Source organism: Mobula birostris, chromosome 12 (genome assembly GCF_030028105.1).
Source record: "Mobula birostris isolate sMobBir1 chromosome 12, sMobBir1.hap1, whole genome shotgun sequence".
NCBI lineage: Eukaryota > Metazoa > Chordata > Chondrichthyes > Myliobatiformes > Myliobatidae > Mobula > Mobula birostris.
The window spans coordinates 46,676,956-46,700,640 of record NC_092381.1 but is presented as its reverse complement, the minus strand read 5'-3'; the positions used below and the strand labels follow the sequence as shown (position 1 = coordinate 46,700,640).

General features: G+C 39.8%; 2 protein-coding genes across 2 annotated transcripts in view; both read right to left on the bottom strand.

Annotated features, from left to right (window-relative positions):
* LOC140205895 (ras-related protein Rab-3C-like) overlaps positions 1-504 on the bottom strand; it is a 131,617-nt gene extending 131,113 nt beyond the window's left edge. The window contains exon 1 of the mRNA XM_072273751.1: positions 290-504. The gene's annotated coding sequence lies outside the window, so the exon portion shown is untranslated. The remainder of the gene's footprint in view (positions 1-289) is intronic.
* A 5,365-nt stretch (positions 505-5,869) lies between these two features.
* Positions 5,870-23,331, bottom strand: txndc12 (thioredoxin domain containing 12 (endoplasmic reticulum)). The gene is made up of 7 exons (XM_072273752.1): positions 23,198-23,331; positions 22,673-22,733; positions 20,353-20,405; positions 20,137-20,210; positions 15,992-16,061; positions 14,603-14,686; positions 5,870-11,619 (listed from the first exon to the last, which is right to left on the bottom strand). Exons 1-7 carry the CDS (start codon positions 23,280-23,282, stop codon positions 11,540-11,542), a joined length of 507 nt encoding a protein of 168 aa, XP_072129853.1. The 5' UTR covers positions 23,283-23,331; the 3' UTR covers positions 5,870-11,539.
* Between the last annotated feature and the right edge of the window lie 354 nt (positions 23,332-23,685).

The following is a 23,685-nucleotide window of genomic DNA, read 5'->3' as shown; positions in this document are numbered from 1 at the left end:
TTAGCATGTGGAAGAAACTTATCGCAAATTTGCTGCGATTTTCATGCACAAAGCAAACCCTCTCTGAAAGTGATTCTCCAGATATCGCGCAGAAATATCACTTAGCAGAAGAGGACGACTGTTTAAAACGAAATTCTTCACAATCCAAGAAGAGAAAACAAAATCAAGATCAGCTGGACGGGAAATTCGAAATACAAACTATACTGGTGGAATTCGTCGAAATCGGAAAATAAAACACGCCTTTTCCACAGGTACAACAATAACTGAGACGCTCGCATAATGCACTGACCTGTTCTGCTTTCTAAATTAACTGGGAAACCCGGATACAAGTCAAAAGAAGACAAAAGTAATGCCTATTCAAGGTTTGACAGGCACGGACAGTAAACCACCAGGTCAGTTCAGTAGAGCAAACTGCTCAAACAGATGGTTACGGTGAGTGGTTGCTGCCTTCAGTTAGAGTATTCCAACACGATCCAGGAATCTCGCTGCTCTGCTGAGGCAGATAAGAACGTCAGACGGGCAGCAGAAACGTCTCCCCGCCCTTCGACGACGGCGCGTTTTTTTTTCATTCCAAGCACGTCGGGAACGTCAGGTTGCAAGGAGTGTACGGTATTAATTTTCGACCTTGCTTTCTAAAGTATTGATCGTATTGGCTTCGCTCAATATCGTGTCCAACACCAAACCATGATGATTAAATTGTCTTGGATATTAATAATTAAATAATTGCCGTGAGGTTATTCTCCATTAACCATATGAGCTTCAAATTTGATATCCTTACCTTTCAAAGTTCACACTGGCCCAACATCCACTCTTTTCATGGCAGAAGCTTCTCGATTTCTAATATACGAGGGGTGATTCATAAGTTCGTGGCCTAAGGTAGAAGGGTTCAATTTTAGAAAACCTAGCACATTTATTTTTCCTATATTTACACACACCGTCCAGCCGTGGCAGAGCATAAGGATCCCTTCATTGTAGAAGTCGACGTCTTGGATCTCCAGAAAGTGGTCCACAGCAGGGGTGATTGATGAGTTCGTGGCCTAAGGTGGAAAGAGATGAGGAGAAACCTCAAACTTTCTTCATTTTCACTCAGAGTTGAAGTGCATGTGCATGTAACGAGAGCTGTATAACTTTCTACCCTAAGCTACGAACTTATCAACCACCCCGGCTGTGGACCACCTGGAGGTCCAAGAGGCTCGCCTTACATGCACGTGCAGTTCAACTCTTTGAGTGACAATGGAGAAAGTTTGAAGTTAATAACTGATCTCCTTCTACCTTAGGCCACGAAGTTATCAATCACCTCTGCTGTGGAACACTTCGAGAAAGAAGGAAACAGTATGCTCCACTATCGCTGGACATGTGTACATGTAGGAGGGGACTATGTTGAAAAATAAATGTGCTAGGTTTTCTAAAAATGACTCCTTCTACCTTAGGCTATGAACTTAGCAATTACCCCTGGTATTTCTTGGAGGCTCTGCCTCCCCGTAATACACAAATGACTTAAATGAACATTGAGTTTATTTATTTTTTAAATTATTATTATAATCGAGGAATCATTTGAGGTCTAGCCCCAAGCGTTTTCACCATTCTGGGTTCACGTTTCAGCTTTCCAGCACTCACAGTTGTTTGCTTTGATAAATCTGTTCTTGCCGAAGTTTACATTTATGTACACTGCATCTACTGATCAAAAGTAAAAATTTTGATTAAACTTTAGGCAAGATCTACAATGGCAGCTGTGGTACTAACAAAAGCAAAATGTCATTTTGAATGTTTAAAAGATGCCAGTCCAACTACTCGCGACCACAGCAGCAGCACTAGATTGTTACAAAAACCCATGCGATTTCCAAATAGCTTTCAGGGAAGTCAATGTCATCCTTACCCAGTACAACCACTATGTGACTAACTAATGTTACTGTCTTTTAAATACCACACAAAATAGCCTGGCCAGTTCAGGAACAATTAGAATACCCAAATATAAATATCTGATTTATATTATTCCTTATTCCACTTCAGTGGAATTCAAAGGTAAAAGTACATTTTATTATCTGAGTACATATAGGTCACCACATACAACCCTGAGATTCATTTTCCTGCAGGCCCACTTAGCAAATCTATGGGATAGTAATTACATCAAGATGTTGTAGTGTGTGAAGGAAGAGAAGTGGGTGCCCTTACTGTTACAGGAGAGAAGGTGCTCAAAAAGCTGAAAGACCTAAAGGTACGTAAGTCACCTGGACCAGAGGAACTGCACCCTAAGGTTCTGAAAGAGGTAGCATTAGAGATTTGGTGGCATTAGAAATGATCTTTCAAAAATCATTGGACTCTGGCATGGTGCCAGAGGACTGGAAAATTGCAAATGTTACTCCACTCTTTAAGAAAGGAGGAAGGCAGCAGAAAGTAAATTATAGACCAGTTAGCCTGACCTCAACAGTTGGGAAGATGTTGAAGTCAATTGTTAAGGATGAAGTGACACAGGACAAGATAGTACAAAGTCAGCATGGTTTCCTTCAGGGAAAATCCTGCCTGACAAACCTGTCAGAATTCTTTGAGAAAATTACAAGTAGGATAGATAAAGGGGATGCAGTGGATGTTGTACATTTGGATTTTCAGAAGGCTTTTTTCAAGGTGCTACATGAGACTGCCTACCAAGTTAAGAGCCCATGGTATTACAGGAAAGTTACGAACATGGTTAGGGCATTGGCTGATTGGTAGGAGGTAGCAAGTGGGAATAAAAGGATACTTTTCTGGCTGACTGCCTGTGACTAGTGGTGTTCTGCAGGGGTCAGTGTTGGGAACACTTCTTTTTATGCTGTATATAAATGATATAGATGATGGAATAGATGGCTTTGTTGCCAGGTTTGCAGATTATACGAAGATTGGCAGGGTGGCAGGTAGTGTTGAGGAAACAGGTAGGATGCAGGACATAGACTGATTAGGAGAATGGGCAAGAAAGTGGCAAGTGAAATACAATGCTGGAAAATGCATGGTCATGTACTTTGGTAGTAGAAATCCCTTAGACACTTTATATTTAAAAATACTTCATTGAGGTTGATAGCCAGTAGAGAAAAGGAAAGTCTTTGGTGCAAAATCCACAGGATAAAAGTACTTCCAATGCATAAAAGACAACTGTTTTGGTACACACCAAATTAGGGGTGACAGGGTAGTGTGGCAGTTCGCAGAACACTCTTACAGTGCCAGTTACCAGGGTTCAATACCCACTGGTGCCTGAAAGGAGCTTGTACTTTTTCCCCAGGACTGCATGGATTTCCTTCAGCTGCTCCAGTTTCCTCCCAACACTCCAAAGATGTACCGACTATTTGGTTATTGATCAAAGGGGTGCAATTAGACGGCGCAGGCTTGTTAGGCCCACCATAGAGGCCTGTTATCATGCTGCATCTCTAAATTTTAAAAAATCTCCAAGTTTTACAGTGAACAAGTGCCAGAAGAAAAATATCACCAAAGTGTTTTATTTAGAGATATAGTGTGGAACAGACCCTTCCAGCCCAACCAGCTACACTGCCCAGCAAACCACCGATTAAACCCTATCCCAATCACAGGACAATTTACACCGCCCAGCAAACCAGCTATTAGACCCGAGCCTAATCACAGGACAATTTACACTGCCCAGCAAACCACCTATTAAACCCGAGCCTAACCACAGGACAATTTACAATAACAGTTAACCACCTATTAAACCCTAGCCTAATTACAGGACAATTTACACTGCCCAGCAAACCACCTATTAAACCCTAGCCTAATCACAGGACAATTTACACTGCCCAGCAAACCAGCTATTAGACCCGAGCCTAATCACAGGACAACTTACACTGCCCAGCAATTAGACCCGAGCTTAATCACAGGACAATTTACAATAACGGTTAACCACCTATTAAACCCTAGCCTAAACACAGGACAATTTACACTGCCCAGCAAACCAGCTATTAGACCCGAGCCTAATCACAGGACAATTTACACTGCCCAGCAAACCACCTATTAGACCCTAGCCTAATCACAGGACAATTTACAATGACCACTTAACCACTAAACCAATACATCTTCGGAGGAAGACAGAGCACCCGGAGAAAACCCACACGCCAACGGGAAGGACATGCAAACTTCTTGGAGAGGACTCTGGAATTGAACTCCAAGAGCCCGATCTGTAATAATATCACACTAACTGTGGTTATATAAAGCAGTATTTATTACCCTGATCTCCCTCCATTGAAACCTTCCTTAAACCCAACCAAAAATCAAGATATTTACTCAAGCAGGTCCAAATTTAGTTAAAATATGCTCTGGCAAATCCATGAGTGTGTCCAACACTGTGCCACAAGATGGCAGCATACCATTTTGCAATTGCTGTCTCAAATGTCAGTCTGCAATATTCTTTCACATCAGAAGCAACTGTGAAACAAAAGGGCAATAAAGACCAATGTGGAGAATGTGATACACAATAATACTTGCACTTTGTGTGATTATGACATGCCAAGGCAAACTCAGTGCCCCTTTGCCACAGGAAGTTAAGTCTATAATGTGCGCAAACTGAGAATTAGTATCAGGATGGTCAATCAATGTGAATGTACTGTTTATCAAGGAGAACCAGGCACAAATGAGATAATACCCAAGGAACAGCCTACTCAACATGTTGGATGCATGGTTACTCTTAGTGAGATATTGGAGAGTTACTATCACCATTAGATTTGTGCAAAGGGGTCACTATTCCATAGCTAGAAAGATATAACTGTTTTTAAAATGTATTATTTTCCATTGTTTTTTGGACTAAAGTGAAGTCTAGGCTTATGGAGCGTAAGGAAAGATCTGCCATGATCAAATTAAATGACAAACATTGTTCACAAAGCTGTCAGAAATCTCAAAGGAGTTGATCATGGTAGAACTGAAGGTGCTTTGGGGAGGCCAGATAGAAGAGCTGTTCAGCATAAGGCAGCCAAATACCAGGAGCTGGTAGAGCAATACCAGAGACAAGGGTGGAGGGCATGTTGCGACCTATAGAAGTGAGGTGAAGTGTGGTGTACAGGTTTTGCTGACTGCTTGCTCTGCATAATCTACTTTCTACTTGGCATTAGGGTGGCTGCAAAGAGAAGAGCCATCAGGACAGTCACAGAGGCTGCCAAGCATGCCTTCAGATGGCTATGGATCAAGGTGACCTATGGACCAATGCCGAGCATGCATTCAGATGGCTATGGATCAAGGTGACCCATGGACCAATGCCGAACATGCCTTCAGATGGCTATGGATCAAGGTGACCCATGGGCCAATGCCAAGCATGCCTTCAGATGGCTATGGATCAAGGTGACCCATGGACCAATGCTGAGCATGCCTTCAGATGGCTATGGATCAAGGTGACCCATGGACCAATGCTGCTAGGACACAAGCTGGGCCCTGATCAACCTCGGCTTGGTCACCTGTGCGATGTTGAAAGACCTGGTGATGTGTCCCAGAGCATCCTAGATGTATCTCAGCAGCATTGTGGTCAAATCTTGTTCATATTTATCATCTCCTTTTACAGCTTGCTTACTTACTTTGTAAAGCCGGCCATTGGTGTAGTGGCATTAACACTGGACTTTGAGACGAGTGGTTCTGGGTTTGAATCTGGCCAGCTCCTTGCACACTTTCAATCTGTGCTGGGTTGAGCAGAGTTAGCAACTCAACCTCAAAAACAAATGCTAAAGAAAGAGCAAGGTTGCTGCCTGATGCGCCACAAGCCACGGAGAGGAACCAATTTATTTTGTAAATCTACATTCTTTTTTTTAAATTTTATTTTTATTTGGATAAGGAATTCACAAATATCATGTACTTTTTTCACACATATAACCTTTTCCATTTTTTTATATGTATAAAACTAATTACTTATACATTCTTAAGTACACATTGAGATGATATAAAAGGAAATTAGACATTTAAATAGATATTTATGTACTGTGGTAATTCTAAACTATTAGGCTAAGTAATGGTATTAGTTGTTAAGAAAAATAGTAATAATAGTTTCCATATAACTCTTCTGGACCATTTCTACTGGTCCAAAATGTTGTATGTAAGCCAATGTAACAACCATTGTAGGTGTTTATATCCTAATTTGTTCATGCTTGCTCCTGCCCGCAGACATAATTATCCAATCCCTATGTACTTATTTACTTAATTTTTCCATTTATTATCCCTTTCCCAAATCTTTCCCTTTACTTGTGTTAATTCTCTATTTTCCAAAAGAAAACAAAAAAAAAGACATTTAGACTATGGGTGCTTACGTTAGCAATATTACTGTGTTGATGAGAAGTGCAGTATAAATCATTAGGGGAGTCATCTAAAGTCTGCTCGCATTGGGGTTATATATTCAATCCATTTATTCCAGATTTGATAAATTTTTTCTTTCTGAATTCTCAGGGAGTAAGTCAACTTTTCCATTTTAAATATTTCCAAGATAATTTCCTGCCAATCTTCTAATGTAGATGGTATTGGATTTAGCCACTTTCTAGTGATTGATTTCTTACTTGCCGCTAAGAGGGCCTGCAGCAACTTTATATCTTCCTTCTGTTCAAGAAACAATACATGCCCCAAATAGAGCATCTCAAAGTTCAGAGGTATCTGGGACCTAAGTACCTTAACTAATGTTCTATGAATACCTTCCCAATATAGACTTAATTTAGGGCAATCCCAGAAAATATGAAAATGATTTGCCTCCTTGGAGCCGCACCTTCTCCAACACGTCACGTTTGTATCTTTATATTTTTCCTGATATGGGGTCTTGAAGTATCTCATAATGTTTTTCCAACAATGTTCTCTCCAAGTCAAAGAATTAGTCAAGGACCATTGAAAGCTGCAGATTTTCCCCCAAGCCTCCTCTGAAAGTACCAACCCCGCTTCTTTCTCCCACTTCTCTTTAATATACAGTGTACTTACATTTTTAGCGTGGGAGAGTGCATTATATAGTCGAGAAACTGATTTACTAGGTATTGAACTGCAAGCCGAATTCAGAATCTTGAAAAATTCTAATTCTACTGTTGATAGGTCTGTATATCTACATCTCTGGTTAACATAGTTTTGTACTTGAAGGTACCTAAAAAAGTCATTGTGTTCTAGGCCATGTTTGTCCGGCAGGATTTGGAACCTTGGTAATACTCTTTTATCTATAAATGAGAGGTAGGTTGTAAGACCTTTCTTTATCCATAGCTCAAATCTTTTATCTCCTCTGTTGGGAAGGAATTCAGTATCATATGCACACCATCTAAAGAGTTTTAACATGTTATTAATTCCACATGAATTAACCACCTTCTGCCATACTTTTAATGTAAGATTTATCCAACTGTTTTTAAATTTTTCCAACTGGGCCATCAATCCTTTGTCAGCTACTGAGGCCTGTAGAGGAAAACTGTCAACTAATTCAAATTCTATTTCCTTCCATCTAGCCTTATATTCCCTATTACACCAATATAACAGAGGGGTTATCTGTGAGGCATAAAAATAATTTCTCAGGCAAGGAAGAATCATACCTCCTCCTTCCTTCCCTAACTGTAAGGTGTTATATCGAATTCTAGGTTTCTTTCCTTGCCAAATGAAGTGGGAAATCCATTTGTCCCATTCCCTGAATTGATTATCATCCACCTCCACCAGTAAAGTACGGAAAAGATACAATAATTATTTATCCTTGAATTTAAACTTAAAAAGGGGATAAGATTCCATCTACGCATATCTGCTTTTATCTCTGAGATTAATGGCCCATAATTTACCTGTGACAGCGTTGAAAGATCCTTCGGCACGGTTATTCCTAAATATTTTAATGATTTAGCTTCCCACTTAAGATCGTATGTATCCTGCAATTTTTTGGATGGTGTATAATTTAGGGACATAACCTGCGTTTTCTTTACATTTATTTTATAACCTGATATTTTCCCAAAGTCATCCAACAGTGTAAACAATCCTATAAATGATTTTTCTGGTTCACTCAGATAGACCAAAACATCATCTGCGAATAACGCCACTTTCTGTTCAATCCCTGCCACCTTGATACCTTTTACGATTTCGCTCTGTCTTATTAGTTGGGCAAGCGGTTCAATATATAGCGCAAAAAGGAGAGGAGAAATTGGGCATCCCTGTCTAGTGCCTCTCTCTAAGATGAAGGAGTCAGAGAGGTCCCCATTTATCTTAATTCGGGCTGTAGGGCTGTCATATAGAGTCTGAATTACTTTAATAAACTTTTCTTGAAAGCCGAATCTTCCTAACACTCTGTATAGGAACGCCCAACTAACCGAATCAAAAGCTTTCTCAGCGTCCAATCCTACTACCATTGTCTCTGTGTAAATCTACATTCATAAACACTGTTAATTACAGTGGATTTTTCTATTGCCTTTATGCAATCCCTGAATTGCTTAAGTTAACACATCTTGATCACGTATACTCCCGTTGTTTGAGGGGCAATACCTTCTGAAACTTAGATCCCCTTTAAACAAAAAACCATTTTAAAATCCACTTGCTTTCAACTATTTTGCCTTCAGTTAACAATCATTGCCATTGCAAATCAGTAACGATTCTAAAATTATTGAAAATAATCTTAAACTAAAAGACAAAAAGTCCTTACTATTGTTTTCAATTTAAATTCCACTTTTGTGGGATTAAACATAAACCTCAGCCATCTTTACGTAACATGCAGTGGTACCCATGACTGTACTTGCACTCAAAGTTTGCACAAGTTAGAACTTCGATAAAAATCTGATGATGGAGGTGTTCATCACTAACTTGTTCAATTTTTGTTTATAGAATTGTTGCCTGCCAAATGGAAGTATAAACCAACCGTTCTCCTGGTGCTGAGCTTTCTAGATACTCTAAGAAATCAATCACTTCAATCCAAATGACTGAGGAAAGTTGCTTGGAAGAAAAACATTTTAAAAAATAGAACGATGTTCCATGTATACACTGCACAATTCTTTCAGCTTTATAGATTTCATTCCAAAAAATGTATCAAAAATACAGGATAAAATACAAGTACAATTACACTGCACCCCACTCCATTATATCTTCAAAGATTCCGTCCATACATTTCAACAACAGAAATAAAACCTAGGTTTAACCGGTCTGATTTGCTTTATAGACAGGATATTAATAGTTTAAAAGTACAGAAATTACATTGGTTTTTTTGATTTGATTCTTGTAAATTCCCATCATAGACCATTTCCAATCTGACACATACACCAGGGTTATATGTTCTGTTAATAAATGAGATATACAGGAGAAAAGAATATTCTTACATGGTCCCATATGACTATTAAGCCAAAACAATAAAAGACTGGAAATATTCTTTATAAATATATTGGCACTAAGAAACAGCTCTAGGAAATTTTTACCACCTCAAGTATGCAAAACAAGTGGCTGAAACTTATCCCACATATTTATGATTAGCATCCAAATCAGTAGAAGCATATTAAAGCTATTATTTTCATAGAGCTCCCAAGCTATTTAGGATTAACACTGCATTAAGACTTAAAATCATTTGAATTCAGAAATACTAATATTCAGAGGTTTCCAGTTGTTATTATAATTTGACATGATCTTTGTGACAGATATTTAAGCTGCAAAATAATAGGGCACAATATAGCAATATTTTGTGAAATGTTCTAACCCATTTGAAAAATTACAAATTATTACAGAGCAACACGCACAAAATACTGGAGGAACTCAGCAGGTCACGCAGCATCCTTTGAGAATAAATAACAATCTCTGTTTCAGCCAAGACCCTTCATCAGGACTGGAAAAGAAGGGGGAAAACGCGAGAATAGGTGGGAGGAGTGGAGGGAAGGCAAACCTGTCGGTGATATGTGAAGCCAGGTATTTGGAAAAGTAAAAGGCTGGAGAAAAAGGAATCTGACAGGACAAAAGTGTGGACCATGGGAGAAATGAAAGAAGGTGGAACACCGGGGGGGAGGTGATAGGCAGGTGAGGAGAAAAATTAATAGGCCAGAGCGGGGAACAGAAAAAGAGGGAAGAGGGAAGGGAAAAGAAAAAAATACCGAAAGGAGAAATTGATGTTTATGCCATCAGGTTGGAGGCTACCAAGATGGAATATGAGGTAACACACACAAAATGCCGGTAGAACGCAGCAGGCCAGGGAGCATCTATAGGAAGAAGTACAGTCGATGTTTCGGGTTGAGACCTTTCATCAGGACTAACTGAAAGAAGAGACAGTAAGAGATTTGAAAGTGGGAGGGGAAGACCCGAAGTGATAGGAGAAGACAGGAGGGGGAAGGATGAAGCCAAGAGCTGGAAAGTTGATTTGCAAAAGGGATACAAGGCTGGAGAAGGAGGAGTATCATGGGACGGAAGGCCTTGGAAGAAAGAAAGGGGGAGGGGAGCACCAGAGGAAGATGGAGAACAGGCAAGGAGTTATTGTGAGAGGGAAAGAGAGAAAAACATTAAAAAACAAACAAATAAATAATAAATTAGGGATGGGGTAAGAAGGGGAGGAGGGGCATTAACAGAAGTTAGAGAAATCAATGAGGTGTTGCTCCTCCACTGGCCTCATCATGGCACTAGACGCCACAGAATGTCGGGATGAAAATGGAGATTGGAATTAAAAGGCTGGCCACCAGGAATAATACAGACACATCCCAAGTCTTGTTTTCATTTAAGCTTAATCAGGCTTAATTTTCCCCTTCTCTTAGTGCTGCAGACATCATGAATTCACCTTTTTCCACTGTGTAATCATCAGGTTTCCACTCTGCAGGGGTGTTAAACCAAAACTTCCATGATTCCAAAAACCAGAAGCTCTAATGTGTGCAGCCAAATTCCCGGGCTAACACCATAGTTCAGCAAATATATAATTAGACCATCTATGGAACAGGGGAGAATGGAATTTCATGAAAAGCCATTGAGTAATTCTAACTTAAAACAATGTGGCTCAAGTCAGAACTCTATGATACCAGACTTGCTGCTGGAATTGAAAATCAACCCTCTTTTGTTAACTAAATTAATGTTTCTAAATACATAATTCAGTATTAACCTCCAAGTATCAACTGAGAGCTCAAAATGTCACCAAATGAGTTTGAGCAAAGTCAGTCGAGGGAAATACTCTATATTTAAGTAGCCTAGGAAAAGACTGTTGTAAGTTCAACAAGGCTTCACCTATAGCCTAGGGGAAAATGCAATTTGGATCCATGGAAAATACATCATGTCACATATGCAGTTTGTAACAGTTATTGCACTAAACAATAAGTTTTAGGCACCAATTTTTCTTAACAGCTGAAAAACTTCCATCTCTGCAAAAGTTACTTAGGATTTGTATTAATGTAAATGCATTAACATATTACCATTAACATGAATACAATCGGCCATCCCACAAGTCCTTAAAATAGTTATGATCTCCCAAGGATCTGAAAATGTAAGAACATCTTTCTAGATTTACTGATTTTGAAAATCAGTAAATAAAAATTAAAAATAACCTTCAAATAATATCACAATGATAAATCAGTAAATGATCTTGGATAAATTTAACGATCTTTCTTGTCCGACAATCTACAGAAGTCAGTGGATAATGAGCTCAAAATTCATCTGTGTATCGTTGTTGTGTAGCTATGTCACCAGTCAGCTTTTCTTGGGCTTCCTTCATAGCAAATACCACTAAATGAAACCAGAACACAGACTTTTTAAAAAGAGGTTATTCAGAGATCAGATATAAAAACTTCTAACCAAGTTAAATAATAAAATCTTGTAACATTTTACTTATATCACTAACCAAATGAGAAAAGAGTTACATACACTCTGTGAAAATTCTCCTTTCATCAAATGTTTCAGTTAAATGGATTTTGGAAGGTCTGAGTTCAAAGAGCAGTGAACGACATAATTAGTTTTTAAAGCTTTGATTTGAAGTTTTTCAAATTCTGATTGGACTAGATAATACAGATTCTTTAAGTTGCCATCAGAACCTCTGAAACAACATTTAAGTCTCATTCCATCTTTGATAGGGCAAACATGGACTTGATGACTGATTCAGAAGAAGTAATCTATAAGTGATTTCTAATTTTGGTTTTCCCCATCGTCCAACCACAGTGCCCAGCCTTGCTGGAATCTGCCAGCATTTCTTGCCGAGCCAGCGCCGTAAACTTGAGCTGGGTCAGGCCAGTCAGTGCTGATTAAGCTATGAGAAACTTTTTCTGCACTGTGACAACTCAGTATAACCTGCAGGTTGAGTCGGAGGGAATGAAGGCAAATGCAATGTTGGCATTCATTTCAAAAGGATGAGAAAATACAAGCAAGGTAAAGCTGAGGCTTTATAAGGTATTGGTCATATCCCACTTGGGAGTATTGTGAGCAGTTTTGGGCCCCTTACCTAAGAAAGGATGTGCTGACATTGGAGAGGATTCAAAGGAGGTTTACAATAATGATCCTGATAACTCAAGGGTTAACATACGAGCAGCATTTGATGGGTATGGGCTTGTAATCGCTGGAGTTTTAGAAGAATAAAGGGAGATCTCATTGAAATCAATGAGGATGACAGCAGAAGGCAAACAGGTGTTCAGCACCCTCTGCCTGTGGTAAACCGGTCTGTCTCCCTCTCACTCGCTGTGCAGAAATCTTGGGTCTTGGGCAAGGTTTGATCAGTGTGGTTTGTGGATTGGACCCATTTATGGAGGACTCTGCAGTTCACATTATTTGCATCTCTGGTTACTCTTTTTTAAACTGCTATTTTGATTGGGGTGGACCAGCTCTGTGGACTGTTTCAACGAATGACACAGCGCTCAATTGAACTGAACATGCCTAGGCTGTTTCAACGAATGACACAGCGCTCAATTGAACTGAACGTCCCTAGACTGTTTCAACAAATGACAGAGCGCTCAATTGAACTGAACATGCCTAGGCTGTTTCAACGAATGACAGAGCGCTCAATTGAACTGAACATCCCTAGACTGTTTCAAGGACTCTGTGGTTTGATTGGGGTGGACTGCCTCTGTGGCCTGCAGTCAACGATTGAAACAGTGTTCAATTGAACTCAACTACAGTGAACTTGACTGTTTCAAGGACTCTGTGGTTTGAGGTTTAATATTCTGATTGTTATGCACTCATTTTTCAAAATTTGCATTTTTTTGCATGTTGGGTGTTTGATGCTTTCTTTGAACGGTGTCTCTTTGTTTTGTAACCCTCTGCGGGAAATCGAATTTCAGGGTTTTTTACCGCATATATACTTAGGTAATAAATGTACTTTGAACCCTATTGAATATTGAAAAGCCTAGGTAGAGTGGATGTGGAGAGGATGTTTCCTATAGTGGGGGGAGTCTAGGACCAGAGGGCACAACCTCAGAATAGAAGGATGAGGAGAAATTTTTCGAACCAGAGTAAATCCGTGGAAATTATTGCACACATGGCTATGGAGACCAAGTCATTAGGTATATTTGAAGCAAAGATTGATAGGCTCTTGATTCGTAAGGGCTTCAAAGGTTACAGGGATAAGGCAAGAGAATGGGATTGAGGGGGATAATAAATCAGCCATGATGGAATAGCAGAGCAGACTTGATGGGCCAAATGGTCTGATTCTGCCCTTATGTCTTATGGTCTTACTTAAGAGATGTCAGCTGATTCAGAAGACAATTAACAATGGTAGTTGACAGTATGAGTCGATCAGTAATTTACGCAAATCAGCTCCTCTTGATCCAGAGGTGACATCCACAATGTGAAATGTGAGTGGCAAACTAATTTTCCCTCCAAACCATTGGAAAAGCATTCAGCAATTACTTTTTATTCATACAATTCATTCTGGAACTCAGAACATATTGTGTATTAGTGCTGAACTTTAATTAGGCAGTTCCAACTAAGAAAACGTGTCCAGTTTTTGATTATTTAAATGAACTGTGCCTCCCCCAAAACAATCATAGAATAGCAATAAAAAAAATGCAGAAACCCCTCACTGGCCAATGACATAACCAAAGTAATTCTATTTCCATGGACACAATTACAAAAAACAATCACCACTTTTACAAAGGCATTAATTTCATTCCAGAAAATCACTGCATCAAATGACAGCATTTGTACATGTTTTGGCTAATGGAATGCTTGATAAAATTATTGATTTTATTTTATACACACACCAGAAAATTATATTTGAATTAAGGGAAAGGGTGTTCTCAATGGCTTAGGCCTCTCAATTCCCAGATTAAAAAACAAGAATAAACACCAAATAAAGATCGTATTCATTCACTCAAATTCTGATTAGTGAGACAAAGCATTCAAGTTGTTTCATTATTTATGTATTGATTGATTGATTGACAGGCAGCACCGACGAGGCCCTTCCAGCCCTTTAAGTTGCACTGCCCAGCAATCCCCTGATCTAACTCTAGCCTAATTACAGGACAATCTTCAAGGACAAATCAACCGGTACGTCTTTGGACTGTGGGAGGAAACCAGAGCACCCAGTGGAAACCCACGTGGTCACAAGGAGAATATACAAACTCCTTACCGGCAGTGTGCATCTCTCTTCTATCCCCTAACATATGGTTATCTAAAGCAAAAGCTAAGTGTACATTCCAGCCTAATAAACTGTACAATGACAAAAGAACTAAGATTGGATGGGCATCAAAAGTACAAGTATTTGATAAAGAAACACACTCACCTTGGTCAGCAGAACTGTAGAAATACTTGTATTTGGGATTTCCCTGTTGATTAATGACCTCAGGATGAACATTACCTCGAGCATCTGCAAAGTAACCAACAACAAATGGAATAAATAGAAGAGAAATTCATGATTAATTGATCTATCAATAGGTCAACTAGCAGATAATTTCTTAAATTGTATTTCATTACTTTAGCAATTCACTCATAACTATCAGCCAAACAAACCTTTCTGAAACACATGAAGAAAGAAATCGATTAAGTTTCAGAAAGAAGCACTTCATAGATCAGCAAATAACTAATACAGGTGCACATTCCTTTATCTGAAATTCTGAAATCCAAAAAGTTCCAAAAACCTAAGTATTTTTCGCCGACAGCTGACGTCACTCGGGTATGACGTGGCAGCACTAGCAGATGCCGCCAGACGTCAGTTGTGGCTCAGCGCTCGTACTGGTTACACGTGCATTTGCTGTTCGCTGATATTTTGTGTTCACTGTTGACTTTGTGTTTAATTTCACTGTGGAAATGTCAAAAAGAGCTGCAGATACCCCTATGGGTAACAATGAGAAAAAGAGAAGGAATCTTCTCTATCAATAATGCAGAAAGTGGAGTTATTGCAGAAGCTTGATCGTGGCATGTCTGTGCAGCGTCTTACTAAAGAAAATAGTGTCGGAACTACCACTGTATATGATTTAAATAAACAGAAAGACAAGTTACCAAAGTTTTACAGTGACTGTGACGTTCTACATTTATTCCAATAAGTCATTTACCATGTGTTTGATTCAGTTCATTTGAAGCCGTATATTTATATGTTTCATTGAATGTTTTCGTTGTAAATAAAATTTCTTGTCATTATTCCCTAAATACAGTATAGCAATTATTTACATAGCATTTACATTGTATTAGGTATTATAAGTAGAGATGATTTAAAGTATACAGGAGGATGTGCATAGGTTTGGTGCGCCACTGGGTCCTAAAGTCCACCGCACAGAGACAGGTTAAATAAGGGACTTGAGCATGTATGTTTTTTGGTATTGATGGTGGGGGGGGCGGGGGGTCTGAAATCTGAATTCCGAAATGCAACTGGCCCCAAGGATTTCAGATAAGGGATTGTGGGCCTGTACTATACAATTGAAGAGGTACGATTTAAGAAACAAATATCATCTGCCAGAATTGTCTACTCTTTAAATAGTTAAAAGCAGCTCCTTTCAGTAGAAAAACAAAAAGTTGGTGGGACAAAATTGTGGCATTAATTTGCAAATTGTAGGCTTTACTTAAAGCAGAGACCAGTTTTACAATGTTCAGAATGGGTTGATTTGGTAATCTCACAGATGGCACCAATTCAGCAGTGCTAACCAGTGAGGTAACATGTCAGGAACTTAGTTCTTACCCAAGAATAAAATCCTAGGTACATAACCTCCATCTGGGCTAAATGCCAAATCCTTTGGCTCCTCGTCATCCTACAAAAGCAATGGGAGAAATACTCAAATAAAATTCAATAAACCGCATCATGCTATCCTTCTGTATGACTTAGACGACAGAAGGAAAAGTATTTAATTGGGAAAGGGCTGACAACGATGCTATTAGGCAGATATTTGGGGCAGCACAGTAGCACAGTGCTTTACAGTACCGATGTCCCAGGTTCAATTCCCACCAGCGCTTACAAGCAGCTTGTATATTCTCCCCGTGACTGCGTGGGTGTCCTCTGGGTGCTCCAGTTTCATCGCACAGTTTAAAGATGTACCATTTCGTAGGTTAATTGGTCATTGTAAACTGTCCTGTGATTAGGCTAGGATTAAATTGGGAGATTGCTGGGCAGCACGGCTCAAAAGGCCAGAAGGCCTATCCATGCTGTATCTCAATAAATAAATATTTGGGAGCACAAATTGGGAACAGCTGTTCTCAGGAATGTGCAGGTTGTTTTGGCAGCACTTATGTGGCGTTCTGAACAAGTTTGCCCAGTTGAGGCAGGGAAAGGATGGTAGGGTGAAGCAACCAGAGTTAACAAGTGAAGTAGAACATTTAGTCAAGAGGAAGAGAAAAAGAAAACTTAAGATTCAGGAAGCAAAGACCTGACAGGGCTCCAGAGAATTACAAGTGGCCAGAAGGAGGGGACTTAAGAAGAGAATTGGAGAGCTAGAAGGGTACATGTGAAGGCCTTGGCAAAGAAAACATTAAGGCATTCTACACATATGTGAAGAATAGGGGTAGGACCAATCAGGGAAAAAGGACAAAGTCCGAGGAGGTTGGAGTTCTTAATGAATACTTTGTTTCAGTATTCATCAGTGAGCAGGACCTTGATGAATGTGAGGTCAGCGTAGAACAAGCTAATGAGTTGGAACATGTGGGGGTTGAAAAAAGGATTTGTTAATACTTTTGAAAAACATTAGGACAGATATGTCATTGGAGGGGGATATACCCCAGGTTATTATGGGAAGCAAGGGAAGTGATTGCAGCCACTGGTGATCTTTGTGTCCTCACTGACCACAGGAGTAGTGCCAGAACAAAGTTATTCCTTTGTTCAATAAAAAGGGTTAGAGGACAATCTTGGGAATTATAGACCTGTGAGTCTTATATCAGAGGTGGCAGACTACTGGAAACAATTTTTAAAGGCAGGATGTACCAGTATTTGGAGAAGCATAGTCTGATTTGGGATTGTCAGTGTGGCTTTGTGAGGGGCAGGTCATGCTTCATGAGCCTGATTGACTCTTTTCTTTGAGGAAATGACTAAGTGGATGTGGTGAATATGGATTTCAGTAAGGAGTTCAATAATGTTCCCTATGGCAGCTTATTCAAAAGTCAGGAGGCATGGAATCCAGGGAAAAATGGCTGCATGGATTCAGAATTGGCTTGCCACAAAAGGTGGCAGCAGATGGGACATACACTGCCTGGAGATGCATGGCTCATGGTGCTCCACAGGGATCTGTACTGGGACCACTGCTCATTGCGATTTTCATAAATGACTTGAATGACGAAGTGGAAAGGAGGGTTAGTAGCTTTTATGATGATAAAAAGGTTGGTGTTATGAATAGGGTAGAAGGTTATCTTGGGTTATAAAGGGACATTGACAGGATGCAGAGCTGGGCCAAGAAGTGGGAGATAAAGTTCCCAGAACTGTGAGAAATGATTCACTTTGGAAGGTTGAACTTGAAGCAGAGTATAGGCCAATAGCAAAGATTTTTAACCGTGTGAATGAACAACGGGATCTTGGGATCCATGTCCATAGATCTTTCAAAGTTGGCACACGTTATTAGCATGTTTAAGGCGGCATATGTGTGTTGATCTTCATTCGTCGGGGGACTTAGTTCAAGATCTGCGAGGTAATGTTACAACTCCATAAAACTCTGGTCAAACCACATTTGGAGTATTGCGCTCAGTTTTGGTCTCCTCATTATAGGAAGGATGTGGAAGTTTTAAGAGAAGATATTTGCCAGGATGCTGCCTGGATTAGAGAGCATGTCCCATAACGTTGAGCTTGTTAGGGCTTTTCTCTTGGAACAGAGGAGTCGTCTTGATACGAGTGTATATGGTAAGAGGCAAAAGTAGAGTGGACAACAAATGCTTTTGTCCCAGGCCAACAATGACTAATATGACAGGACATATTTTTAAGGTGATTGGAGGAAAGTATAGGAGAGACGTCAGAGGTAGTGTTTTTTTTTGAAGAAACACCGAGTGGTTGTTGGATGGAATACACGGCTGGATTGGTGGTAGGCAGATACATTAGTCTTATTAAAGAGACTCTTAGATAAGCACACAGATGAAATAAAATGGGGGGGCTGGGTGGGAGGGAAGGGCAAGCTTGATCATGGAGGTTAAAAAGTTGACACAACAAAGTGGGCCAAAGGGCCTGTAATGTTCCGTATTGTTCTATGCTCTAACATTAGTGCAGACACAACATTTCTTCCAAGGTAGAATGGTCAAATACTAAAGGACATACATTTAAGGGGCAGGGGAAGAAATTTAAAGGAGATGTGCGGGGCAATAGGTGTGACTGGAATAGGTTGCCGGGGTAGTGGTGGAAGCAGGTATGACAGTCTTATTTTAGAGATTTTTACATAGACATGTGATCACACAGGAAATGGATGGACATGCATCACATACAGGCAGAAAAGATTTAACTTAATTTGCCATCACACTTGTCCAGAGATCATAAACCGAAGGTTCTGTTCCTGTGGCTTACTGCTCTACATTCTAACATTAAGAACAATGCATCCAGTTAGAAACATTGGGGGGGGGGGGCGCATTCTGCTCAAGAACAACTTTTGTTATTCAGATCCACTTACATAGTCAGGGACATTGACTTTGGATATGAGCTACTTACAAGATATTTTCAAGGGATATTATTCTGCCGACTCCAAATGACTCATTGAAGGGGAAATCAGGGTGATGCATATAAAATAGGAAAGAGTCAAGCTAGACTTAAGCCAAAGATTCTGCAAAGGCTGGAAATCATTAGCAACACACACAAAATGCTGGAGGAACTCATTAAGTCAGACAGCATCTATGGAGGGGAATAAACAGACTTTATTTGGCAGTTCTTTTCCCAGACTAGTGTTAACCTATAAATCACAAGTCTTTGCACACCTTCAGAACAGAATTGCAGCATTTGCTGGACAGACGGATCAGGGGGATTTCATACCTTACAACATGTCTAATAACAGGAAATATAAAAATGGTCTCATGAACTTGCTTCAATTGTCCAATTTGACCAAATGATAATTTGATCCCGACATAGATTGGGAGACCGCTTCGCTGAGCACTCTTGCTTCATCTGCCAGAAAAAGCAGGATCGCCCAGTGGCCACCCATTTTAATTCCACTTCCCATTCCCATATGTCAGTCCATGGCCTCCTCTAAGGCCACACTCAGGTTGGAGGAACACCACCTTATAGTTCATCTGGGTAACCTCCAACCTAATGGTATGAACATCAATTTCTCAAACTTCCGGTAATGCCCCCACCCCTCATCATTTCCCATCTCCTCTTCCCTCTCTCACCTTATCTCCTTGCCTGCCCATCTCTGGCACTGCTCCCCCTTTTCTTTTTTCCAGGGCCTTCTGTTAGATTCCCCCCTCTCCAACCCTGGTCTCTTTCACCAATCAACTTCCCACCAGTTCTTTTCTTTACCCCTGCCCCTCCCAGTAACACCTATCACCCTGTGCCTCTGCCTCCCCTCCCCCCACCTTTCATCTCTACTCATCTTTTTTTTCTCCAGTCCTGCTGAAGGGTCGCAGCCCAAAACGACAACTGTGCTCTTTTCCATAGATGCTGTCTGGCCTGCTGAGCTCCTCCAGCATTTTGTGTGTGTTGCTCAGATTTCCAACATCTGCAGACTTTCTCTTGTTTGCAAATGTTAATTAACCCTATTTTTCCTCCCTCACCTTAGATTTAAAATAACTTTCATTTTTATCTCTCCCAGGACAATACCCATTAGGGTTTGGCAAAGGACATCAAAGCCCGTTGTCTGAGCATCACAAGGGCATGGAATAGGCTTGATCATCAAATCTGGAGAAGAGCTAAAACATGGATCCTCTTACCTCTACATTCACCATGACAAAGTTATGTGCCAGTTCTGAGATCTCCTGAGAAGAGGCAAACTTTGGTTTCAGAGCTAGAAGTAATAGTATAATTCACAAAAAGAAATGTTTAAGTAGAACATTTTCATGATGATGTGGTATAGAAAATAGTTAAGATCAATAATTTTTAAATTATTAGAATTTAAATTTTTAGAAGAATCCAAATTATGAATCTACCTGTACAAGCACCACACCAGCTTTTATGTATGATCAACATCAGTGGCAGACCACTAAAAAGAGAACAAAGAAAAATCTTTATCAGTAAATAATATACAGGTTACTCATCTTAATGATCTCTGAATGTTCACACCAAATCATAAGACATTTTAAATCTTGCTCCCCAAAACCGAACCAATATTATTGGGCAAATAAATAATATGCACAAATTTCACAATGGCTATTTCCCATTTCTTCTTCCTCCATTTCCCTGTCTCAAATGGAGTTTCATGGAAATATCAGCCACTAATCTTCATGCCAATCTGGACAGTGAGAATTTGCAAGCTATCCCACCAATACCCAGGGAACCTCAGGCACTGACATACCACGGCTGCTTTAAGGGCCTCAAGACAATGATTACAAATAGCAAACCAGGTCAGAGAAACCGAAGTATCACTTCTATTGCAAACGTGCTAAAACCAACTAACTCAGAGCAGCCAAAATCAAACCAAAACATTGCACAATTCAACTGCAACCTAGCTTTGCCAGGAAGGACACATTACTTACTAACTGCCCATTACCGCTGGCATTTAGGGCAGCAATGAAGATCCACCATCTCCGGCAGTGTTCAGGGTATCCTTCACTGTGCCAATAGCTTCCTCAGTTTTCACTACTGTCAGTCCTGGGTGGAGTCCCAGAAATACCATCTCACTCAGATGTAGGATTCTTCTTCGCTGTTTCCATAACAGTTTTGTCTTATCGGTCAGGGTTGTTAGCCCCGAGATGAATCCCTGAACCTGAAGGACCAGAGGACCACACTTAGTCCGTCTTCTACCCTTAGACCCTTTTGGCATGGGCGACTCAACCAAGAGCCAAAGTATAAAGCCCTGACTCCAGCCAAAATAGCTCTCCAGATCATTGAGGAATGCAAGCCTCCAAACCACAACATGGTTACAGTCCTCTTGGAGGGAAATAAGACACATGAAAAACTCCTTAATCAATAGTCCACTCAGTGTATCACTAAAATGCCAAATCAAGGCAATTGACTGCAGAAAGCAAATTATAAAATTAAACAATCCAAATAATATTTACTGCATTCTGCTGGTATCACGTCTTTCACAGTCTTACTGCTAATTATATTTACAATTAGTTTTGTTTTTTTTAAATAAAAAAAGGTCAAATGCGAATGTACAGAGCTGAAAGGCCATAAAGTGCAACACAACAGCACTGGATCTGCGTCTGACTCTGAATGTGAAAACATACCATTTGACATCTCAACAGATGGGCCCAAAGATTAAAACCATCAAAGCACCCATGAAGCCCAAAGGCATCATCCCGCTAACCCCCAAGTCACTGCTATTGGCTTACCAAGGAGATATGGAAGGCAAAATCTCCTCGGAATTCTGCTTATTGTTCATGCGTGCATATTTTGCAATAAAGAGTTTGGATTCAGTTGTGCACTTTTCTAATTTTAACTCATATGAAAAATGATTCTGACCAATTCTCAGGAAATTCTCCAGTTAGGAATTTGGGATTATACTGAAAGGATACAATGGGGTCTACTTGCATTTACAACTACGCTCATAAATACAGTTGCCAAATGCAAATCAAACAAAAAAATCAGCATTTCAATAGGAAATATTTCACAAAATAGTTCTTTGACTGCAAAAAGCTCAGACTCAACTTGGAATTTCCACCTCAATAGTCAGATTAAAATACATTTGCTTCATCAATAGAATACAAACAATGGAAACAGTGTTGACCGTTGGAGCCATGTCGACAATGTAAAATGCAGTTTTTATCCACCTTGCAACACAGCAGACCATTTTAGAAAGTAATTTATGGATTTTCAAAAGTCATTCTGTTATTTCCTTGAAGTTGCTGTGCATAATTAGCAATCTATACTGTTTATCTCTAGTATTTTTAAAGTTTAGCCCACTGCAAAAAAACACAATGAATATTTCCTTTTCTAAATTAAGTACTGACACCTTGTGGTGAAGTAACCGCAAAATACAAACATCTGTAATCTGCATAGCTGTAGTAAAAGTTACTTTCACAAGTATACAAAATATAGATGATTTCCATTTCACTACATTATTATTTGAACTAAGCCATATTATTAAAAGCATACCCACTTGTCCTAAATCAAACATACACGATGTATAAATGCTGAAAATGAACGGCCCAATACGCCAATCCAAGTTTGGAGGCGTATTTTTTTCTAAGCTCTGACGATTCAACTGCTGCCAACAATAGTGTTTTAGTATGAACACAGTACATTCAGATTTGCATAATTTGTATAAAACTCCACGCCAGAACAGGAAGAGGAAGTTCTGTATACCTGGCTTCGGCTACTTTTTTACCATCATCAAGTGTAGTCCAGTGAATATGATCTCCAAATCCTGAAAAATAGTTAAATTCCCAGTTTCAATAAGTTATACCACACCAAGTCAAATTCTCATATCCAAACAATATGTATTGCGAATCTTAATCACTTGTTGTTAAATACGAAAGGGCCATCTTAAATTAATCGATAATTATCGGCATGGACTTTTAAGGATGGATTCTGTAGAACCTCGTATTCTGCAGGGAATGAAATACTAGAACAAAATGGAGAATAAATCAACGATTTCCTTTCATGGATGTGCAAGAACTATTACTTGTTCTCCCTTCTATTTTTCCAAATGGATTACTGGGTCGAAAACAAAAATGACATTCACCCTACATTAGCATCTGAGCATCCCATCTAACATAATAACTTACGTAACTATAGGAAACTTGTCATTCTTAGCCACACAATGAGTGATCGGGTTTTGCAACAGAACGAGGCCATTAATGATTTCTTATCTTAAAAATACTGACAAACCTCTTCCTAGACTTCCACCCTCAGATGCGTGGGAGCAGATCAGACCGCTGCAAAACACGGCAAGCAAGGCCTCCCGAAGCTTCATGATTCATCCGACCTTCCGAGCAAACTGAATGAAGCCGGCAGCCGGGGACCTACCGGAACTGACGCACCCGACGACCAGGAACATCCGGCTAGAATTCGGAACGTCCCCCTGATGCCAAATGTAGGTGCAGGACGCCTCCCAAAATCATCCTGATAGTCGCCCTTTGGAAAATCATTTCCATACACATAAGTTGCCGTCAGATTCAATTTTAGCCAGCAACTCAGTTGCAACATTGAGATTTAACATGAAGTTATATGTCTGCTGTACAGAAAAAGTTAAATCAAATTGCTTTTCCTCTAAGACAAAGGTAGATATGTATTATACAGATAGCTATGAGCAAATTTCATAGAATTAAATTTCAGCTCTGTGCCCTACAAAATATCTTTATCTCCAAAGCAGTCAG

Coding starts and splice junctions, on each gene's coding strand:
- txndc12 (XM_072273752.1), bottom strand. CDS start 23,282: ATGAAGCTTCGGGAGGCCTTGCTTGCCGTGTTTTGCAGCGGTCTGATC. Junction 20,406..22,672: donor AAAAAAGTAGCCGAAGCCAG/GTATACAGAACT, acceptor TTCTCTTTTTAG/TGGTCTGCCACTGATGTTGA. Junction 20,211..20,352: donor CTGGTGTGGTGCTTGTACAG/GTAGATTCATAA, acceptor TATTACTTCTAG/CTCTGAAACCAAAGTTTGCC.